The sequence below is a fragment of the Microcaecilia unicolor genome, chromosome 14 (assembly GCF_901765095.1).
Source record: "Microcaecilia unicolor chromosome 14, aMicUni1.1, whole genome shotgun sequence".
NCBI classification, from domain to species: Eukaryota; Metazoa; Chordata; class Amphibia; order Gymnophiona; family Siphonopidae; genus Microcaecilia; species Microcaecilia unicolor.
The window spans coordinates 23,323,211-23,346,897 of NC_044044.1; the positions used below are offsets into that span (position 1 = coordinate 23,323,211).

General features: G+C 42.8%; 1 protein-coding gene across 1 annotated transcript; it reads right to left on the minus strand.

Moving 5' to 3' along the window:
* Positions 1-3,319: 3,319 nt before the first annotated feature.
* On the minus strand, positions 3,320-22,737 carry LOC115457063 (vomeronasal type-2 receptor 26-like). Its single transcript, XM_030186487.1, has 6 exons — positions 22,508-22,737; positions 16,536-16,827; positions 11,291-12,109; positions 6,907-7,134; positions 6,660-6,783; positions 3,320-4,236 (listed from the first exon to the last, which is right to left on the minus strand). The coding sequence occupies exons 1-6, from the start codon at positions 22,735-22,737 to the stop codon at positions 3,320-3,322; spliced, it is 2,610 nt and encodes an 869-aa protein (XP_030042347.1).
* Between the last annotated feature and the right edge of the window lie 950 nt (positions 22,738-23,687).

A 23,687-nucleotide genomic window follows, 5' to 3' on the forward strand; every position in this document is an offset into this window, starting at 1 on the left:
GAGCTGCCTGTGCCTGAAGTGGGAATCAAACTCAGTTCCTCAGTTCCCCAGGACCAAAGTCCACCACCCTAACCACTAGGCCACTCCTCCACTCCACTCTTTTTAATATACTTCTCAGTCCCTTGGCAACCCTAATTCAGGACTTTAATATAAAGATTTTTTTTTTATTTATACAGATGGCATACTACTAATTTTTCTGGCAGATCAACATTTTACTGTAGAAAGTGTGGTGTAACTTTGTGCTGTGGCTGTTTTCACCCCTATTAAGCTCGTTAAATGGCAATTGAGATACAAGTCTCATTAGTTGTCATGGATATATATATATATATAGATCAGTTTATAACTTTTGATTTTGAAATTATTTGGTAGTTCTTTACTTATTTCCACAGGTATTTTGTTTTATACCAGTGATAAACATTACAACAACATATCAGTTCTAGTCAAACATAAATTAGGTACTTAATGGGTAATAAAATTTAATGAACTTTACAAGAGTCAGAGGGATATTATAATTTATTATTTTATTAGAATGTATTTATTTACCAGAAAAATAGCATGTTATAATTTTTAACATTCTGAAAATTATTTTGTAGTTTATCTGCCCAGGGACCAGATCCCAATAGACCTGTCTCAGAGTGTGATGACCCACAGCTCATCAGGATATTCTTGTACAGATGCAGAAATCCTTGTTCGGGAAATTAAATGATTGGATCTTGTGTTGATATTCCTCAGTGTGATAATTCCTCCTCCTCCTCCTACTATTTATCATTTCTATAGCGCTACTAGATGTACGCAGTGCTGTACACTTGAACACAGATTGCGAATGCTGGATTGGTCAATGTACTTGCTCTGTTTTTCTTTGGTATGACGTAAGGCTGGATGATAACCTATTTATTATTTATTTATTTTGATTTTGATTTTGCTCACACCTTATTCAGTAGTAGCTCAAGGTGAGTTACATTCAGGTACGCTGGATATTTCTCTGTCCCAGGAGAGCTCACAATCTAAGTTTGTACCTGAGGCAATGGAGGGTTACGTGACTTGCCCAAGATCATAGGGAGCAGCAGTGGGATTTGAACCGGCCACCTCTAGATTGCAAGACCGGTGCTCTAACCACTAGGCCACTTCTCCACTATAGCAACATTCCGTGTAGAATCGCAAATAGTAGCAACATTCCATGTTCCACTGCACTAACCACTAGGCTACTCCTCCATTAGCAACATTCCATGTAGAAGCCTGCCCTTGCAGATCAGCAACGTGGCCGCACAGGCTTCTGTTTCTGTGAGTCTGATGTCCTGCACATACGTTAAGTGACTTGCCCAAGATCACAAGGATCAGCAGTGGGATTTGAACTGGCCACCTCTAGATTACAAGACTGGTGCTCTAACCACTCCTACTGGATGTAGATCATTTCTGCATTAATTCATCATTAGGTCAAGAGCAACACTTGATGTGATGCTGCAGCAGGTACGATTGAATTTTCTTGCAAAGAAAGTTTTTTTTGGGGGGGAGGTGTGGGATGGTGGTGGGGTTTGTTGAGCATATTTAGAAGTGAGATTATAAAACTGCCAGGCAGACTCACATTTTTACAAGATCGAATAAGTAAGAAAATGGATAGGAATATTGTAGGCTGAATTGTGCCCCAAAGTTAAGTCGCAAGAGGATTGTGGAAAAATTAGAAGACAACCTTATGAGACTGGGAGACTGGGCATCCAAATGGCATATGATGTTTAATGTGAACAAGTGCAAAGTGATGCAAGTGGGAAAGAGGAACTCGAATTATAGCTACATGATGCAAGGTTCCACATTAGGAGTCACTGACCAGGGAAAGGATCTAGGAGTCATCGTTGATGATACTTTGAAACTCTCCACTTAGTTTGTTGCAGCAGCAAAGAAAGCAATTAGAATGTTCGGTATTATTAAGAAAAGAATGGAAAATAAAAACGAGGATGTTATAATGCCTTTGTATTGCTCCATGGTGCGACTGCACCTTGAATACTGTGTGCAATTCTGGTCACCACCACATCTCAAAACAGATATAGTGGAATTAGAAAAAGTACAGAGATGGGCGACAAAAATGGTAAAGGGCATGGGATGACTTTCCTATGAGGAAAGGCTGAAACGGCTTGGGCTCTTCAGCTTGGAAAAAAGAAGACTGAGGGGACGTATGATAGAGGTCTATAAAATAATGAGTGGAGTGGAACGGGTAGGCATGAATCTCTTGCTTACACTTATGCCAGACATAGAGTGAAGGCACCTAATTGCGGGTAATGCATTAACAAGTTTCAATATTCTGTAAGTTATGTGTATAAGTTTGAGTCCATCTCACACTCTACCTATGTGCAAAATACACGTTATGCAAAATGTGCTCACATTTACAGAACAGCACTAAAGGGGAACTTTTGACATATAGGGGCCAATATTGAGACTGTGGGAGTTTGACCAGCCAACTTCCATGGTTGGCGCTAAGCCTCAATATTCAACGTCGGCCTGTTTCCAGTGACCAGAATTGAACATCCGGTTTATTTTTGACCAGTTTGAAGCTAACCGGTTATGTTGCTATTTCGACATGGCCGATTATCTTCAAACTGGCCAAAGATATTGCAGGGTTTGATGCGGCCAAATATTTCAGAATAGCGCTTAATGCGGGTCCAGGCTGAAACCTGGTATAAATCTTCACACACAACTGATGGTAGTTGGGTGCACCGATTCAAGTGTTCTAGAACATTGCACCTAATCTTCGGGAACACCTCTGACCTGCATATGCCTCACCCATGGCCAAAAACCCTTTTGAGTTGCACACTATGAAAGTTAGGCACTTATGCTATAGAATAGGATGCATAGCTCAATGGCTGGTGTAATGCACATGCCTAATTGTAAGCAGTTCGGTGTGTAAATGTTAATATTCTAGAAAGTGTGTATGTGCTAGGTACGGTACTGACCTACTCATGCCCCCCCCCCCCCCCCTCAGATTCATGCTCCCTTGCAGTTCACAATGGATTTTTTGTGCATATTTTGAAGAATATTGACTAATGGTAGTTACGTGCTAACTAGTGTTAATTAGCACTAATTAACAAATATGATAGCTGACCATTGATGACACAAATTGCAGCTAATTAATTAAGTTACATGCGGGAGATATACGTGTTATCTTGTTTTGAAATAATGAAAATGCAATTGTTGAATATCAGACTTTCAAAAGAATGTCTTGATCCATCACTAAAAGCTCTACTTCAGTGTGTGCAGACAAATAGATATTTCTACTCCTTTTTCTTGAAAAATATGAATACCAAGGAAATGTTAATGAAGAAACCCTTCTTCATTTTGGTTTATTCAAATATTCCTTTCCAATTAAATGTCCCCTTGTATTCAGGTCAGGCCTGAACAGAATAATGTAGCACTTGGGGATGAATATACAGCCCAGAAGTCCAACACTAGAAGCCAAGATGGCAAATATCTCCACAGCCACCGTGTATTTGCCTTTGGTGCTCAGGTAGGCTGGGATGAAGGACACCCAGACACTGCAGAACACCAGCATGCTGAAAGTGATATGCTGAGCCTCATTGAAACTGTCAGGTAACTTCCTTACTAGGAAAGCCACAATGAAACTTAGAAAAGCCAGAAAACCAATGTACCCAATCACACTATAAAATGCGATGCTGGATCCTTCATTACACCGTAGAATCATCTTCCCAGTTACAGACTGTGTGTCATATTCTGGGAATGGAGGAGAGATGAGTAGCCATACAATGCATATTATAACTTCACCTGAGGAGCAGAGGAGGACTAAATAGCTGGAGAATCTTGCCCCAACCCACTTGCTCAACTTGCTTTTGGGCTTAGTGGCATTAAAAGCAATGAGGACGGTGATGGTTTTTGCCAGGACAGAAGAGACAACAATGGTGAAAATGATGCCAAAAGCTACTTGTTGGAGCAGGCAGGTTACTTTTCCAGGACGGCCAATAAACATCAAAGAGCAGAGGAAGGACAGCATGAGAAAGACAAGTAGGATATAGCTGAGTTCCCGATTATTAGCTTTCACCAGAGGTGTGTCTCGGTATTTCATAAAGATTCTTAACACTAGAGCATTGACAATGGAGAAGACAATTGCAATGGAAGTGAAAATTGCACCCAAGGGATCAGCATAGGACAAGAATTCTGTTAGTCTTTTGATACACCCATCTTTCTTCTCATTAGGCCATTGATCTTCAGGGCACCTCAGGCAATTCTCCGCATCTGTGAAACATAACATATCTTATGTTTTACTGTTGAATACATTCTTATATACATTGTTTTGCTATTTTTAGGCTGTTCTAGGCTGAAGTATAAGCCCATGTATGCTTCTACCTTTACCTACGTCAACACTCACTTGTGGAATACCCTACCAAAATCAGTGAAAACGGTACAGGATCATCTGACTTTTAGGAGATCGTTAAGACCTGCTTATTTGAGCAAGCCTACCCCAAAGATCATGTCCATCCTCATTAATGTCAGGAAGCCACCAGTATGGACTGACACTGCTATTATGGACTGGCCCATCTATTTATCTTTACCTCTCTACCCTACTTGCCCCTTTCCAAATATTGTACCCTGTCTATTTGTTATTCAAATGTTGTAAGCCACATTGAGCCTGCCAGAGGTGGGAAACTGTGGGATATAAGCACTGTAAAAATAAATAAATAAATAATAAAATCCTGTAGTCAAATAGAAATTCAAGAAAAATTGAAACATAATTTTAATGTTCCTACTTTCAGCAGCATTCCAGCATCGATGATCCTGCTAGTTCTGATTAATGAAGCAACATCATGGTTTCGATCAAACATGAACCCCAAGAGTCCTCCAGAAATTGCTTTCCTCACTGTAGTAGAAATGTAGGATGTGGACTCCTATATACCATACAGTGAATGTTGCGTACTTTATGGAACCAATTTTCATTCTCCCCAATTTTCAAAACCATTTAACAGGCAAGGAGCAGCACCTGGCCAGTTAAATGGTACTTATTCAGCTATCCGGTGATATTCAGTAGGAGATAGCCAGCTGTCTCCCACTGAATATCACTGGTTAGAGCCTAGCAGATAGCCAGTTATATCGCACGATATAACTGGCTAACCACTGATATTTGGCACATCACCGGCTAAGTTTGGCAGCCATATATGGCCACGTCAATAGATGGAATATCTTTGACTGGTTCCAAGTTAACCAGCCAGTGCTGAATATCGACTTGGCCAGTGAAGTTTTAATTGGCCAAAAATAAACCAGATATTCATATGCATGGTCATCGTAAACATCCCAGCATTGAATATCCAGGCTCAGGGCAGACATTACGCTAGTCTTCTATAATGAATATTGAATTAGGACTTAACGTGTTATCCCAGTGCCTGACTTCAGGCATCCTTTTGAATTATCCCATCAACCTGATATCCAAAACCATTTAACTGGCCAGGAACTGCACCTGGCAGGTTAAATGGCACTTAGCTGACTATCCAGTGACATTCAGCAGGAGGTAGCCAGCTTAGTGGATAGCTGATTATATTATGTGATATAACCGGCTATCCATTGATTTTCAGCTCATTGCCAGCTAAGGGGCCCTTTTACGAAGGCGTATATGTGCCTACACATGTCCAATATGCGTCAAATTAGAACATGCACCCAAGTTCCGCGTGGCCCGGGTGGTAATTCCATTTTTTATGTGTGTCCAAAATTTGCGGTAGAAAATATTTTCTATTTTCTACCTCGTGGTGCTAACCGGGCAGTAATCAGCAGTATATTCACACTGACGCTTACTGCCCAGATAGCGCGCAAGACCCTCCCACCAAGTCAGTGGGTGGTGGTAAGGTCTCAGGCTGAAAATGGACGCGTGCTCATTTACATTTTGCCACACGTCCATTTTCAGACACAAAAAAATAGGACTTTTTTTCAAGGCACCCTGAAAAATAGACCTGCACGCCTCCAAAACACGCGCCAACACCTGCACAGGCCATTTTTCAGCATGCCTTTGTAAAAGGACCCCCTAAGTTTGGTGGCCACATCTGTCTGCATCAATAACAGGTATATCTTTGGCCGGTTTTAATTTAGCCAGTCAGTGCTGAAAACTGACTTTGCCAATTAAGTTGGAACCGACCAAAACTACATTGGATATTCAATGCCAGTCACTGGAAACAGCCCAACATTGAATAGCTTGGCTTAGTGCTGAGAGAGGCAGTCTGGCTACCTCCCATGATTTACATAAGTCATAGAGCTGGTGTAACTTTTCATGACTCAGCTCAGGAGATATGCGCATAACTTAAAGACTTCTAGAATTTCCACGTTTAAGCTTGTGATCCACCAGTGCTCCAACCAGACTGTGCCCATGTGAACACCCATCTGCAAAATATGTGCTATAAAAAATATGGGCATATTTACAGAATCGTGTCTAGCTGGAGATTTAGATTTATTATTTATAATCTGCCCTTATCCAGAGTGGAAAACCACCCCCCCAAAAAATACTGCAAACAATACTGACAAAAAAAGCAATTTGATAGTATTTTTATAAGTATTTTTCATATAATGTTAGGGTTTTCTTTATGGAATTGTGCGCGGTATACTTGTGTGCATCTGCATTTGTCTCACGATATCAGCAGGCATTACATTCATCCTACATGGTTTGATATTTTGCCTACCTGTTCTGTTAGAATATTCTCCTTCAACACAAGGGAAGCAGTCAAAGCAGCACACTGACTTCTGTTTATCAAAAACTTTCCTGTATCCAGGAGCACAGCTTTCTGAACACGCAGAACGAGGAGGCTGAGGAAAGGAGGAAAAGAAAGAAACGGAGTTATTTTATGCCCCTTCTCTTCCCAACCTCTTCCAATGTCGAGTTGCTTTTACAGATGCAGACTTTTTCTATGTAAATAAATAATGCCAAGCCTGGTCAAAGCGTGGATTCCACGAGATGGAACTTTGGTTCACTGTGAGCTGCTGATTCTTAGGAGCCAAGGGGTTGAAACTTCCAACATTGATGCTCGTGTAAGTCTTATCGGAAAGCATGATCAAGTTTATAATGTCATAGCTAGTTGGCACATCTCCCATTGCATCAAAGAAGATCTCATGTCCATATGGGGTTTTAAAGTGAACCTCCTTAATATATTGGTTGAGCTAAAATGAAAACAAATGATTAGATTTTTTTTTTGTGGTATAAAATGGTGAGTTAGACCAGTGAATGTACTTTGAGTTAGACTGGATGAATTAAACCTAAGAAAAATGTCAGGTCCCTGGAAAAGCTTGGAGAAAAGAAGGAGCATAGAAAGAAATAGGAAAGGGTTTGAGCCAAAATGTCTCTATTGAACTCATATTTGAGGCATCAAATTGCATAACTATTAGGGGATATTTTGCTAAAGGGTGTTAAGCCCTAATGCATGTTTAGAGTGGGGAAAAAAGAGACAACTTCATAACATTTTGAAGTATTTTGCCTGTTTGAGTGTGGTAATGCATTTATAGGTTTATTTTAAAGCATATTTTTCCTGAGGATGTGTCATGGGTGGAGAATGATCGTGGAAGTGTTAACCAGCTGGTGTGTTAGGATTACCGTGTGCTAACTGGTTAATGCTGTGTTAACATGAGAGCACTTAAAGCCTTCAAATTTTCTTAGCTCCTCCCATCTTTCTACTATATATTAGATTAGGTTAGATTAGATGAGTGCGTCATATGAAATAAATACATATGCACTGATTCTTAAAAATACATTCACATACAAAATTACTCCTGCCTTGGAGCAGGTGTAACTTCATGCAAGGATATTCAAAAGCATCTTAGTGAACATATAAGTGCTTTTTAAAAGTAGATTCTCATCAGTAAATGGATAGATTTTGCCTGGATGAGTTGTTATAATGCAGCATGTATCTATTTTAGTACAGGAGGGCTCCAGGGGCTGGATTAAAAAGTTATACAAATAACAGCAACATTTAGTTCTATCTAGATAACTTAGGTGGACCACAGAAATAGCAGTATCACATTTAAACAGATAACTTATATTTTTAAGTGTAGAACTACATATTCAGTAGTTTGACTTAAATGGATAGACAAGGTGGCTGTACGCTTAAGGTATCTGGATATCTTTAGGCAGTCACCACCTATACAATATTAATTCTGAGTAGTTATATATATATATTCTGTGGTCTCATGTTTTGGAAAATATATATATTTCCTGCAATGAGTATAATTTTAAACATAGTGTAGATATGAGTTGCTGTTATAACATTGGTCATTACTAAGACAATTCTACCATACTTTTCCAGACATTTTTTGTGATACAACTTTGAACTTTTTCTTTGATAATTTATGGCTCATCTGTTGTATGATTGAGTTTCATACTGATCTTCATGTGCAATCTTTTATTTGTAATTCACAAAAAATTCTGCTCTGAATGGTGGTACAAGATTGCTGGTATAGATATGTAATATATCTAGAATAAATAGTAGATGAAACAGGGTAGACATGAAGGGGCATAATCAAAAGGGATGCCCAAGATTTCCTGGAGACGTCCTCGCAGGACAGCTCCGTGAAGGGGTAGGGAAACCCATATTATCGAAACAAGATGGGCGTCCATTTTACGTTTCGATTATACAGTCGGGGACGCCCAACGCTTGAAATTTAGGTCGACCTTAGAGATGGTCGTCCTTAGACTTGGTCATTTCTGATTTTCGGCGATAATGGAAACTGAGGACGCCCATCTCAGAAACGACCAAATCCAAGCCATTTGGTCCTGAGAGGAGCCAGTATTCATAATGGACTGATCCCCCTGACATGCCAGAACATCAACCAGGCACCCTAGGGGGCACTGCAGTGGACTTCACAAATTGCTCCCAAGTGAATAGCTCCCATACCTTGTGTGATGAGCCCCCCAACCCCCTCAAAACCCACTCCCCACAACTGTACACCACTACCATAGCCCTTATGGGTGAAAAGGGACACCTAGATGTGGGTACAGTGGGTTTCTGGTGGGTTTTGGAGGGCTCACATTTACCACCACAAGTGTAACAGGTAGGGGGGATGGGCCTGGGTCCACCTGCCTGAAGTGCAATACACCCACTAAAACTGTTCCAGGGACCTGCATACCACTGCGATGGACCTGAGTATGACATTTGAGGCTAGCAATCAATATTTTTAAAGGTGTTTTTTGAGGATGGGAGGGGGTTAGTGACCACTGGGGGAGTAAGTGGAGGTCATCCCCGATTCCCTCCAGTGGTCATCTGGTCAGTTTGGGCACCTTTTTGAAGCTTGGCCGTAAGAAAAAAAGGGACCAAGTAAAGTCGGCCAAGTGCTCATCAGGTATGCCCTTCTTTTTTCCATTATTAGTTGAGGACGCCCATCTTTTAGGCATGCCCCAGACCCACCTTCACTACACCTCCAACATGCCCCTGGGAACTTTGGTCATCCCCGTGAAGGAAAGCAGTTGATGACGCCCAAAAGACTATGCCAATTTGGGCGACCCTGGGAGGACGCCCATGTCCTGATTTGTGTTGAAAGATGGGCGCCCTTCTCTTTCGAAAATAAGCCTGAAAGCTTCCTTCTACATAATGGTAGCAAAGCTATAAGTACACATGAAGAAAGAGTATGATTGACTTTCAGACTTATTTTCAAAAGAGAAGGGCGCCCATCTTCCACACAAATCGGGAGATGGGTGCCCGTCTCTCAGGGTTGCCCACATCGGCATAATCAAAAGCTGATTTTGGGCGCCTTCAACTGCAGGCCATCGCAGGGATGACCAAAGTTTCCAGGGGCATGTTGGCAGTGTAGCGAAGGCGGGACAGGGGCGTGCTTAAGAGATGGGCGTCCTCGGCCGATAATGGAAAAAAGAAGGGCATCCCGGCCGAGCATTTGGTTGACTTTACTTGGTCTCTTTTTTTCACAACCAAGCCTCAAAAAGGTGCCTGACCTGACCAGATGACCACCGGAGGGAATCGGGGATCACCTCCCCTGACTCCCCCAGTGGTCACTAACCCCTTCCCACCCTCAAAAAAACAACTTTAAAAACTTTTTTGCCAGCCTCTATGCCAGCCTCAAATGTCATACTTAGGTCCATCGCAGCAGTATGCAGGTCCCTGGAGAAATTAGTGGGTGCAGTGCACCTCAGGTAGGCAGACCCAGGCCCATCCCCCCTACCTGTTACACTTGTGGTGGTAAATGTGAGCCCTTCAAACCCATCCGAAACCTACTGTACCCACATGTAGATGCCCCCCTTCACCCATAAGGGCTATGGTAGTGATGTACAGTTGTGGGCAGTGGGTTTTTTTTTGGGGGGGGGGGGCTCAACACCCAAGGTATGGGAGCTATGGACTTGGGAGCAATTTATGAAGTCCACTGCAGTGCCCCCTAGGGTGCCCGGGTGGTGTCCTGGCATGTGAGGGGGACCAGTGAACTACGAATGCTGGCTCCTCCCGTGACCAAATGGCTTGCATTTGGTCGTTTCTGAGATGGGCGACATCGGTTTCCATTATTGGCAAAAACCGAGATCGCCCATCTCTAAGGTCGGCGAAAGGGGGATTTCATTGTTGGGTTTTGATTAAACTGTTGTTTGAGCTACTGATGGAGCAAGAGACACCATTGTGGCAGGAGTCAAGATAAGTAACCAGTAACTCAACAGAGCACAGTAACATTTTGTAAAGCAGTATATTTTTCTGAGACAAATATTCTCTGTATCTCTTTTTTTGAAACAGGCAATGATCTGCTGTATGTCCATTTGGATTAGATATACCGATATTTTGATATTTGTGGATATTTAAATATTTTTGGACATTTAACTGTGTGGAGTTGATATTATTGGACCTTTCAATGTGTGTGTGTTTTTTCGGGGGCCGTATGATGCTTTGCCGAGCTTTAGCCTTATAGCCTGTTGTTTTTCGGGCTGGCTGGGTGGCGTGACTGAATTCCCCCGTTTTTCTCCACATTATTTAGTGTTTTTGTCAAAATAAAGTAGCAGATCATTAAGCTCTGTATTTCAATATAAAACTTACACAGGGAGTGTGAAACTGTGTTTTTGAATTTCATATACATATATTACAGTACCATATTTGGTCAAAAACAGATTACAAGTGTCCTAGTGCAAACATTGCTAAATTTATGGAACTGGAGGCTGTCAAATTTTGGGTCAGTGGGTAGAGGAAACAGTGATAAGGGTGGTGGGAAAAGGGGCAGAAGGGCATAATTTACATTGCCCTTGTTTGCAGACACTTTCATGTTAGCAGCAAAGAATATTTCAGAAGAAAGTAAAGCATTATACATATCAGACAATAATTAATTAGAAATAATTTACCTGCCACGGCAAAAATTCCATTCTAAGATGCTCCAAAAGTTGAGGCTTGGCAGTGAACATGTTGTTCAAAGCATGAGCCATTGCATAGACTGAGAGATAAAGACTGTAAGTGAGCCGGAAATTATCCACATCAAACTCTGAAACAGGAAGGTCAGACAATGCCTTTTTTCCTGTGCAGTTGTAATAACCGAAGGGTTGCGGCCTGTATGGCAACTCGCACCAGAAAGCCTTTCTCCATAATGACTGTAAAATAGAGGGATCTGGGAATGTAGATGGACTGATGTTGTAAAGGAAATCCTTGAAACCTAGAATCTCTCCTTTAGGGATGGCAAACACTAGAGAACCATTGAATATGTCACGTACTGAGATATAACAGCTGTTTAATTCATTAAGGGAAGACATGGCAGTAGAGAGGACCCACTGTTTTCTAGGAAGTTTGTACCACCCGTTATTGCATATGAAATGTGTCAGGTAATTGGAAGTGCTGTGCATAATAACTACATTGGCCAGTGACTTCTGGATGGTATCAAAAATCCAGAGAAATCTTGCAATCTGTTGAGCTTTAAGGGGTACTTCCAAAGGTATCGCTTCCAAAAAAGCCACACAGCTGCCACTCCTGATAATCTCTTTCTTTAGTTCTTCACTGCTTCTCTGATCACCCTCATCATTTGACGTGAGAATCCCCACCCAGTTCCATCTGAAGCGATTCAGAAGGTGAATCATACCGCTGAACTGAGAACGATCACTTGGGACAGTGCGGTAAAAGAATGGGAATTCGGTCCGGTCATTGAATTGTGGATCCATAGATCCATAGCTTATCTGTAATTAGAAGAAACAGATTTGTTCTCTTTAAGGCTTTCTTGTTTTTCTTTTTTTTTTAAATCTGAAACATTTTGCATAAGTACCCTAAGGAAATATTTTAACATCGAAAGGAGGGAGAATTTGTAGATCAGCCCCCCCCCCCCCCCCCAGTGGAGGAGGTGGAGATGAAGACTCAATGTGAACTCACGAAAACTTAAGGAAAGTACATAGCACCTCTAAGGTAGACGAAGGGATGGTGGATGCTCTGATGAGTGGATGGTAATCCTATTCACACATACAAAAGTAAGCAGGATCCTGGAATTAGAAGCCTGTTAGTCTGACCTCAGTGGTGAATAAATGAATGAAATTAGTCAATAATCTGGCTAGAAATTAAAAAAAAAAAATCACTGCTAAAACAGAGGATAGTGAACTCTCAGGATAGCAGAATGGGGTAACAACAGAGTATCAATACATAGAGAGCTAAGAAAAGGGCTGTGGATTGGCTTGTTTGGCCCCTCCAAAAAGGTGTTCCACTGCCCCTGTCTGGACCATTGGAGCCGACTCTGTGAGTGCTGTGGGTGCTTGTGCACCCCCAATATTGAGAAAATTCCTTGTATGTGTCCAGGGAGGGGTCATTTCCATTGGGCTGAGCACCCCCAATAATTTTGAAAAGTTGGCTCCTATGGTCTGGACTCCTGTATATTATGATGTCTAAGACATCGCAGTTTTAACAAAGCTATCAATGTAACTGATCAATTTCTTTGACAGAGGGTCATGAGAGAGTAGAAAGTGTTATACATTTATATTTCAGCAAACGTTGGCAGGTTCTGCTTAAGTTACATGTAAAATAACAGAGCACAGTTGGTATAGGCCATAAAGTTAAAGACTAAGGGGCCCTTTTACTAAACCACATAGACGTGTCTGCACGTCCTACGTGCGCCAATTTTGAACTATGTGGCCTGGGCGGTAATTTCATTTTTTATGCGCATCCAGCGCTAACCAGGCAGTAATCGGCATTGTATGCACACTGACGATTACCGCCCAGTTAACGCGTGAGATCTTACCGCTAAGTCAATGGGTGGCAGTAAGGTCTCAGGTCCAAAGTTTTGCTACACGTCTATTTTCGCCCCCCCCCCCAAAAAAAGGCCTGTTTTGAAGGTGCGCTGAAAAATGAACCTGTGCGCATCCGATACACATGTCTATACGAGCACAGGCTATTTTTCAGTGCACCTTAGTAAAAGGACCCCTGGGTTAGAAACTGGTGGAGTGAAAGCAACAATTGTTAGTGATGAGTGGAGTTCACTCTGAGGATTTGGCATTACCAGTGTTATGCAGCATGCATTTGTCCTTGCTCAAGTTATTTTCAACATTTTTGTATGAAATAATGTAGAAGGGTTGTTGTTTTTTTTTTAATTTGTACCCTGCGCTTTCCCACTCATGGCAGGCTCAATGCGGCTTAGGTACTTATTTGTACCTGGGGCAATGGAGGGTTAAGTGACTTGCCCAGAGTCACAAGGAGCTGCCTATGCCGGGAATCGAACTCAGTTCCTCAGTCCCCCAGGACCAATGTCCACCACCCTAACCACTAGGCCACTCCTCCACTAGCAACATTCCATGTAGAAGTCGGCCCTTGCAGATCACCAATGTGGCCGCGCAGGCTTCTGCTTCTGTGAGTCTGACGTCCTGCACGTACGTGCAGGACGTCAGACTCACAGAAACAGAAGCCTGAGCAGCCTTCTACATGGAATGTTGCTAGTGGAATAGCAACATTCCATATAGAATTTCCAATAGTAGCAACATTCCATGTAGAATCTCCAATAGTATCTATTTTATTTACATTTGTACCCTGCGCTTTCCCACTCATGGCAGGCTCAATGCGGCTTACATGGGGCAATGGAGGGTTAAGTGACTTGCCCAGAGTCACAAGGAGCTGCCTGTGCCTGCAGTGGGAATCGAACTCAGTTCCTCAGGACCAAAGTCCACCACCCTAACCACTAGGCCACTCCTCCACTAGCAACATTCTATGTAGAAGTCGGCCCTTGCAGATCACCAATGTGGCCGCGCAGGCTTCTGCTTCTGTGAGTCTGACGGTGCAGGACGTCAGACTCACAGAAACAGAAGCCTGAGCAGCCTTCTACATGGAATGTTGCTAGTGGAATAGCAACATTCCATATAGAATCTCCAATAGTAGCAACATTCCATGTAGAATCTCCAATAGTAGCAACATTCCACATAGAATCTCCAATAGTATCTATTTTATTTACATTTGTACCCTGCGCTTTCCCACTCATGGCAGGCTCAATGCAGCTTACATGGGGCAATGGAGGGTTAAGTGACTTGCCCAGAGTCACAAGGAGCTGCCTGTGCCTGCAGTGGGAATCGAACCCAGTTCCCCAGGACCAAAGTCCACCACTCTAACCACTAGGCCACTCCCTCTTTTATGATGATACTGTAAACTGAAATAACATAAACATCCTGAAAGGTGTAGATAATATGAGGAGGAAGCTTATGAAGCTTGTGGAATGGTCTGGAGTCTGGCATCAAATACTTAATGTTAAACAAGTCAGGGACACATATTTGAGCTGTTGAAAAGCCTAATTAAGTGGTTTGGGTTGAGGAGTTTGAACTTTTTCTATACATGTAAGAAGAAGGTATGATTATGTCTGATAATGTTAAGGTCACCAAACCGGTAGAGAAGGTGATGTCAAAAGTCAAAACGTTGCTTGGGTGCCTAGGGAGTGCAATTTCAGACAGAAAAAAGGAAGTGGCATTGCCTCTGTATATAAGTGCACACTTCTGAAGGAGTCAATATTCAGCCTACGATGGTGAGCGTTTTTTGTTAGCTGATCAAAGTGGTTTACAAATTGACTGAAATCAAAAAAATAACACCGAAGAGGAAAAAAAGGAACTACAAAATCAGATAGGAAAGAAAAAACAACTCCCCACACTGATGATTGGGGAAGGTCAAGAAAGAGAAGGTAAATAGGCATGGGGAGTCAGGAAGGGAACGAGCAGGTCACCCGATAGATTATACACCATACGTGCTCTGAAATGAGGGGTCAGAGCCACAGGATGAGGTCAAAAAGGGATAGACTAAGGAGTATTCTAAGTAGGTATTACAGAAAGGATGGTGGGTGAGTGGAACAGTCTCTCAGTGGAGTTGCAGGAAATGAGCACTATGTCTGCATTTACGTAAATCCAGACCGAGCATAGACAACCTCTGAGGAAGAGAAAAGAATTGTACAGCAGGGCAGCTGTGTAGATTGCAGAGGGGAAAGGCCATATGGTTTTAATCTGGCTTCAAATTCTGTTTCTATACTTCTGTTTTTATCCATTAATGTAAACATAGGAACAAGAATCATACGAATTATACAACCAAGAAATTACAGCATGCATATCTCAAGGAGAACGCTATGATTTCTTGATCCCAATTATTCATTCTAAAAAATGGAAATTTTTTAGGGACCCTTTTATTAAAAGGCATTACAGTTCTAATGCACATTAAGGACATGGAAAACAGATTAACAAAAAGCACATTAAAGAAATTTACAGTGTGGGGAACAGCTGCTGTCCACCTAGTGGGCTCAGGTCTCCAATATTTTAACTTGCACATTAGCTATTTAGTTTTTGGGTGGAGTGTGTCATGGGGTGAGAATGGGTGTGGAAGTGTTATCCGGTTAAAGCTATTCTTTTCATTGAAACAAAGGAGCATTCTCCTTTTACATTATGCTGTTCGAGATAAAAGTGACACAATAATTCCTATAGTTAAGTACATAAATAATGCCACACTGGGAAAAGACCAAGGGTCCATCGAGCCCAGCATCCTGTCCACGACAGCGGCCAATCCAGGCCAAGGGCACCTGGCGAGCTTCCCAAACGTACAAACATTCTAAACAATCAAGCCATTGTGACATCACTAATGAGGTTGGCTCTTATTGGTGGAATGAGCCACTATGACATCACAATAGGTTAAATCACTGCTCTATGTAATAAAAGTGAGCCAAGTAGAGGACATAAGTACATAAGTAATGCCACACTGGGTAAAGACCAAGGGTCCATCGAGCCCAGCATCCCGTCCACGACAGCGGCCAATCCAGGCCAAGGGCACCCGGCGAGCTTCCCAAACGTACAAACATTCTATACATGTTATTCCCGGAATTGTGGATTTTTCCCAAGTCCATTTAGTAGCGGTTTATGGACTTGCCCTTTAGGAAACAGTCTAACCTAAAGGACAAGTCCATAAACCGCTACTTGTCTACTCTAGTTCTGCCCATGTGGGTTATTTCTACCTAATTCATCCCAGATTTTGTTGAATCTTAGCATTTTCTTTGAGTGTTGTATGGGGATTCATGATAGCCCTGAACCTGAGGGCAACAGGTATCAAACCAAGAAATCACAGGAACTGTACTAGACTAATAACGGAAGACAGAACTAGAGACTTTACCTGTGGGTATCTATAGATTGATGTAAGTCTGGCAATTGCACTTGTTTCCAATGAAGAAAGGCTTCCAATGAAACCAACCACTTGGCCCTGCTGGTGACATCTATATCCAGGAACTGGTTCCTCGTCTCCGGACAAGATGTTCAGAGCACCACACAGTGAAATACCAGCATCAGAACAGGAGTCATAGATATGGAAGCCTAGAGTGATGTTGGGTAAAAGCATAACATTGTGGTTGATCTCTTGAATTGCAAAATAAAAAACCAAGAGATGCCGATAGTAACGGAGATTCAATCTGTAATAAAACAAATATATATTTTGTACTGTATGTATTTACATTCTTCTGTTCAAACGTGGTACACAAATTTACTTCTTAGAATTCTGCAAATCCAGACAGTGGGTAATAGTTTAGACTATTGTCCATTGCCCTCTGGCTTACACTATGTAAACAGGTCAGCTGAATCTTAGAACATCTGCTGTCCTATAATTGGCCGTATTATTTTTCGCATGCTCTGTTGCTTTATATTGTAAAAGTTGTTTTGTTTATATCATGCATATGCTCACAGAAAGGAAAACCCATAAAAGAATTAAGCAAAGCAGTGGCGTACCAAGGGGGGGCGGTGGGGGCGGTCCGCCCCGGGTGCACATCGCTGGGGGGGGGGGGGGTGCCGCACGCCTGCCAGCTTTGCTTGTTCTGTGCTCCCTCTGCCCCGGAACAGGTTACTTCCTGTTCTGGGGCAGAGGGAGCATGGAACGAACGAAGCCAACAGGCACGCGGCACCCCCCTCCCCAGCAGGTAAAAACGCACCCGGGGGGGTGTCCTTTTGCCGGGGACGATCGCGCTGCACCCATTGGGTGCCTTTTGCCGGGGGGATCACGCTGCACCCAGGGGGGGGTGTCCTTTCACCGGGGGGGGGGGGGCGCATCGGCGACCCACCCCAGGTGTTAACCACCCTAGGAACTCCACTGAAGCAAAGCATGTCTGTCTGGGTCTCTGCTGACTGACCCAGACAGGTAGGATGTGAATCAACAAAGAAACACCATTATTTAACTAGGCTGCAAAGTTCTGGAAGTCAAAGTCTCAATCTGAGGAAAACGAGTCGTCAGAGAACAATTCCTGTAATACCGCTCCTGACTTTGCCCATTGGTCGGATGGACTTCCCCAGCCTGAGCTGAAGGAAGTGATTGAACCAGGATGTTACGATTTGTTGTGGTGATGTATCATTATTATTATTAGTATAACCAGAAGGAAAATAAAAATTTAGTTTCAATTTTACCTGGTTTCTGGAGCTGGGGAAGTCATGGGAGTCGGGGTTCTGGGCTGCCCTGAAGTGAAGGAGAGCAGGCAGGAGTTCCGAGAAGAGGCCCAGGATATGGTAGGGCCCACAAAGTGCAATGATCACGCTGCATAGTGATGTCATCAGTGATGTCACGCACGCATACACATTTAGTGAAAGGTCCTGATAACCCCGTGGGGTGCCCCGGACCTCGGGAAACACTGTGCCACCAATGTTTTCATTTCATAAGTGTAGGGAACACTTGATTTGACTCATAGTAGGTCTTCGAAAACATTGGACCATGATCGCAATGCGATTGGCACGATTGTGCAATTGTGCATGCGCGAATCATGCGGGAATGGTGCATTTTTAATTAACCAACACAGGGTGGAAGGTGATAAAATGTTCCAAGAACTCCAGAAGTCCAATGTCTTCAAAACTTTAGTATCACACTGTGCTGTCAGAAGTGTTAACACTTTTCTTGATATTACGTTTTTTTCTCCTTGTCATAAAAAGCAGCAATTCTGCACAGTTGAGACCACAGCAGCATAATAATTACATTTTTAAGGATATATTGTCAAACCCTTAGCAAGGACCTGAGCACTTAAAATGAAGAGCTGTGCATGTAGGTTGGCTGAATATGTTTAAATGATTAATTTTAGCAATGAAATACTATGCAAGTAACATAGTAGATGACGGCAGAAAAAGTCCTGCATGGTCCATCCAGTCTGCCCAACAAGATAAACTCATATGTGTATACCTTACCTTGATTTGTACCTGTCTTTTTCAGGGTACAGACCGTACAAGTCTGCCCAGTAGTATTTCCCGCCTCCCAACCACCAGTCCCACCTCCCATCACCGGCTCTGGCAAAGACCGTATAAGTCTGCCCTCCACTATCCTCGCCTCCCAACCACCAACCCCTCTTCCCCCATCCAATTTCGGCTAAGCGTCTGAGGATCCATTCCTACTGCACAGGATTCCTTTATGCATATCCCACGCATGTTTGAATTCCGTTACCGTTTTCATCTCCACCACTTCCCGCGGGAGGGCATTCCAAGCATCCACCACCCTCTCCGTGAAAAAATACTTCCTGACATCTTTTTTGAGTCTGCCCCGCTTCAATCTCATTTCATGTCCTCTCGTTCTACCGCCTTCCCATCTCCGGAAAAGATTTGTTTGCGGATTAATACCTTTCAAGTATTTGAAAGTAAGTGAGATCGTACTGCGTAGAAAATAGTGAAGTCTCTGTTTCCCACGTACCTGTGTAACGTTTCAATTAGGTTTTCTTTTTATATATTCTGTTATGCTATATATACACTTGTATCCTGCCTAATCTCTAAAATAGGTTCAAAGTGGGTAACAATTCGAGAACTACATTACTACTGATCACCCTACTTTCAGAAAGCGCCTCAAGACCTTTCTATTTGGCAAAGCGTATGCCAGTGCCGTAGCGAGAGCTAATGGCACCCGGGGCAGGTCGCCGCTGCGCACCCTCCCCCCGGGTGCAGCACGGGGCGACCCCCCCCCCTCTGCGGCGCACCCCCCCCGGAGCGCAACCCCCCCCCCGGACCGCATTCTTACCTGCAGGAGGGCCGATCTGCCCCAAGTGCACGTCACTCGGAGCTGCGTCGGCCCCGCTGGTTCCCTGCTCTCCTTGCCCCGGAACAGGAAGTAACCTGTTCTGGGGCTCAGAGAGCAGGGAACCAGCGGGGCCGGCACCCCCCGAGCGCGTGCACCCGGGGTGGACCGCCCCTCCCGCCCCCCCTTCCTATGCCACTGGCGTATGCATCACTCCCGCCAGGCATCTCTACCTTCTGATCTGTCTTACCCCGGTGTCACATTACTCACCGCTGCTCTTTCTCTGTTACTTTACCTCGCTTTGCCCTTTTCCCATTATACTTCTAGGACATTAATTGTTTGACCCCTGACGTGCTGTGTTTTTATGTAGATTGTTGTAAGCCACAATGGGCCTGCCCATGGGTGGGAAATTGTGGGATATAAATGCTGTAAATAAATAAATAATAAATAAATAACTTCAGGAATTACAGTTAAAAAAACTTCAGGAATTACGGTTAAAATAGCTATCATAAATTAAAAGCTCCTGTGAATAAGATTTCAACCTTTTTCAAGGTTATCAATAGAAATCAAACCAAATAAAACATGGAGAAGAAAATAAGATGATACCTTTTTTATTGGACATAACTTAATACATTTCTTGATTAGCTTTCGAAGGTTGCCCTTCTTCCTCAGATCGGAAATAAGCAAATGTGCTAGCTGACAGTGTATATAAGTGAAAACATTCAAGCATTACTATGACAGTAAAATAGATACTGTTGGAGATTCTACATGGAATGTTGCTATTCCAGTAGCAACATTCCATGTAGAAGGCTGCGCAGGCTTCTGTTTCTGTGAGTCTGACATCCTGCACGTACGTGCAGGACGTCAGACTCACAGAAGCAGAAGCCTGCGCGGCCACATTGGTGATCTACAAGGGCCGACTTCTACATGGAATGTTGCTATTCCAGTAGCAACATTCCATGTAGAAGGCTGCGCAGGCTTCTGTTTCTGTGAGTCTGACATCCTGCACGTACGTGCAGGACGTCAGACTCACAGAAGCAGAAGCCTGCGCGGCCACATTGGTGATCTACAAGGGCCGACTTCTACATGGAATGTTGCTAGTGGAGGAGTAGCCTAGTGGTTAGTGCAGTGGAACATGGAATGTTGTTACTATTTGAGATTCTGGAATGTTGCTATTACTTGAGATTCTACATGGAATGTTGCTACTATTGGAGATTCTGTTGCTACTATTTGAGATTCTACATGTTATCAATAGAAATCAAACAAAATAAAACATGGAAAAGAAAATAAGATGATACCTTTTTTATTGGACATAACTTAATACATTTCTTGATTAGCTTTCGAAGGTTGCCCTTCTTCCTCAGATCGGAAATAAGCAAATGTGCTAGCTGACAGTGTATATAAGTGAAAACATTCAAGCATTACTATGACAGTCTGACAGGGTGGGAGGAGGGGGGTGGGTCGGAGGTATGCATGGGGACATCAAAGCATATCATTGATATTCTAACAGGATGGGTGTGGATAGGTGAGGGGAGGGTGATCAACAGAGACATACAGCTTTATGGTTTATAATGGGCCAGGAACCCCAGATCCTTGTTAAGTCCTTTCTGTTGGGTGTTAAAATATTCAATCATTCTGACTTCAAAAATGCAGATAATCAATATACCTAGGTACAAAGAGTGCAGTAATTCAAATGAGAGAGAGCTAGCAATGGACCCTAAATTCTAAAATGATCGGTTTGAAAGCAGGAGCGAAGTAAGTAGAACTGCCTAAGGGGTCCTTTTACTAAGGTGTGCGCAGAATTATTTTATGGTACACCTACAAAAAATGCCTTTTTTTTGCCAAAAATGGATGTGCGGCAAAATGAAAATTGCTGTGCGTCCATTTGGGGTCTGAGACCTTACTGCAAGCCACTGACCTAGTGGTAAGGTCTCACGTGGTAACCGGGTGGTAATGGTCTACGTGCACCAAATTCCACTTGATGCGCGTAGCTGCCGTGCATCAGGAAATAAAAAAAATATTTTTCAGACGTGCGTAGCGGACCCGCACCAAAATTTAAATTACCGCAAGGACCACGCGGTAACCGGGTGGTTACTCCAATTTGGCATGCATTGAATGCGTGTAGGCACCTACGTGGCTTAGTAAAAGAGCCCCTAAGTTTGAAAACAATCTTCTTAATTAGCAAATTCATTTGAGGGTTCCATACTCAAAGAGGAGTCCAGGATTATTCCCAGTACTCCAGAGGACCTATTTACCCTAATAAAAGACCAGGGTGTTTTTTTCTAGCAAAAAATGTGCCCGTACTCAAATGCTAGGGCACCCTTCAAGAGCGGGGTGATCACCAAGGGACCCATCCCTCAATAGCCAGGCCCCCTGCAACCAGTCACAGAATCTATAACAAAGCAGAATCAGGGTGTAGAGCCTGAGCTCTTTCATTAAAACTTGGGGTCCATGGGTCAATTTTAGCAGACAATGGAAAAGGTGCCGGTACTCAATACCCCCAAGTACCCCCTCAAAAAAAATCCCTGTAAAAGACTAACATGAAAAGACAAAGAATCAGGAATCAAATCGGGCTTTAACCAAACCATATCAGTTTAGTTTTATTTAGTAAAGCCACTCCCCCAATAAATAAATAAAAACACATTACAGGCAGGACAAAACACAGCGTGGAAGAAATTCTGAACTTTCTTGGTAGAAATCCTGTATTTCTGTGGGTTATTTTACATGCTAACTCACATGGAATTAATTTGCAGTGTACCTTGATTGTACAGTAACTCACCTTGAGCTACTACTGAAACGATATGATCTAAATCCCCCAAATTAATGAATTAATGAATACAATTCCTCTGTTCACTGGGATCCGAGTATCTCTCCTGTCATGGATGCATGTGTAGGCTCTTCTCTGCACCTTTCATTGAGGACTTTAGAAAAATGTTCCTGGGATACTTTCTTATAAAGCAAATATCTGTTTATTTATTTTAATAAACTTGGTCACTTTAGATATGACTTTATTCATCATCCCACAATAATTTGAAAAAAGAGGAGGGTACATGCACTTCAGGATGAAATAAACCCATTCATGAGGCGAAGAACAAACAGAGCATTACAAAAATACTTACACATTACACACAGTTGTTAAAGGAAATCGTTTATAGTTGAAAGTTATTGCTTTGGTAATAGTGGTCATCTGAAGTATCCCAGCAAAGATCAGGTCTCCTTTCCTGAACTGGTCTTGGGGTCCTAATTCGTCTGTGACACAGCTAGATTTGGGTCTCTGAGTTCCGATAAGTGCACCAGAAGCTATCAGCAAGGTCCCACTCAGTCCCAAAAACAAGGGACGTGGAATCATGATCTCTTTAAAAAGACTTACTACCCCCTATTTGTTCTCTGTTTTGGATTCATCGTTTTCTTTTTGCCTTGAAAGAGGTGCAGATTACCTGTGATGAGCAGAAAAGAAGTGGCAATGTTCTTGAAAATAATGAATTTGGATCCTGCAACTTCAGCGATTAACCTCTTGATCCAAAGAGACGGCTTTTTCAGACAGAGGCTATAAGTAGCCCTGACCTTGGTCTCACCCGTACTGTAATTGCAGAGTAGACACAAATAACATAGGCAGAAGAAAACAATATATTGATTTAGATTTTATGCGAGATAAAATTGATATTTGGATAAGACTATGTAATTGGAATTTCAGCAAATTCTTAAGAGAATAACTCTGACTCTGTAAACATGTTTTTGCTCTAAAACCTGTTTAGAATCTTACAGGATGATGTGTGAGGGAACATGCAAGATGGGTGAGATATTGATTGGGGTGATCTCATAGAGGGGAGTAATCGAATGGCGCTGGCGAAATAGATTTGCCGGCAATCTAGTTTGGCGGCGCCGCAAACAGCTGGCCGAACCGTATTATCGAAAAAGATGGCCGGCCATCTTTTCTTTCGATAATACGGTTTGACACGGCCAAATGCCAGAATTCGCCGGGTTTGAGATGGCCGGTTTTGTTTTTCAGCGATAATGGAAACAAAAAGCGGCTATCTCAACCGCTCGTGGGAGGAGCCAGCATTTGTAATGCACTGGTCCCCCTGACATGCCAGGACACCAACCAGGCACCCTAGGGGGCACTTCTAAAATATATATATATATATATATATATATATATATATACCTCCCAGGTGCACAGCTCCCTTACCTTGGGTGCTGAGCCCCCCAAATCCCCCCTAAAACCCACTCCTCACAGCTCTATGCCACTACCATAGCCCTTATGGGTGAAGGGGGGCACCTACATGTGGGTAGAGTGGG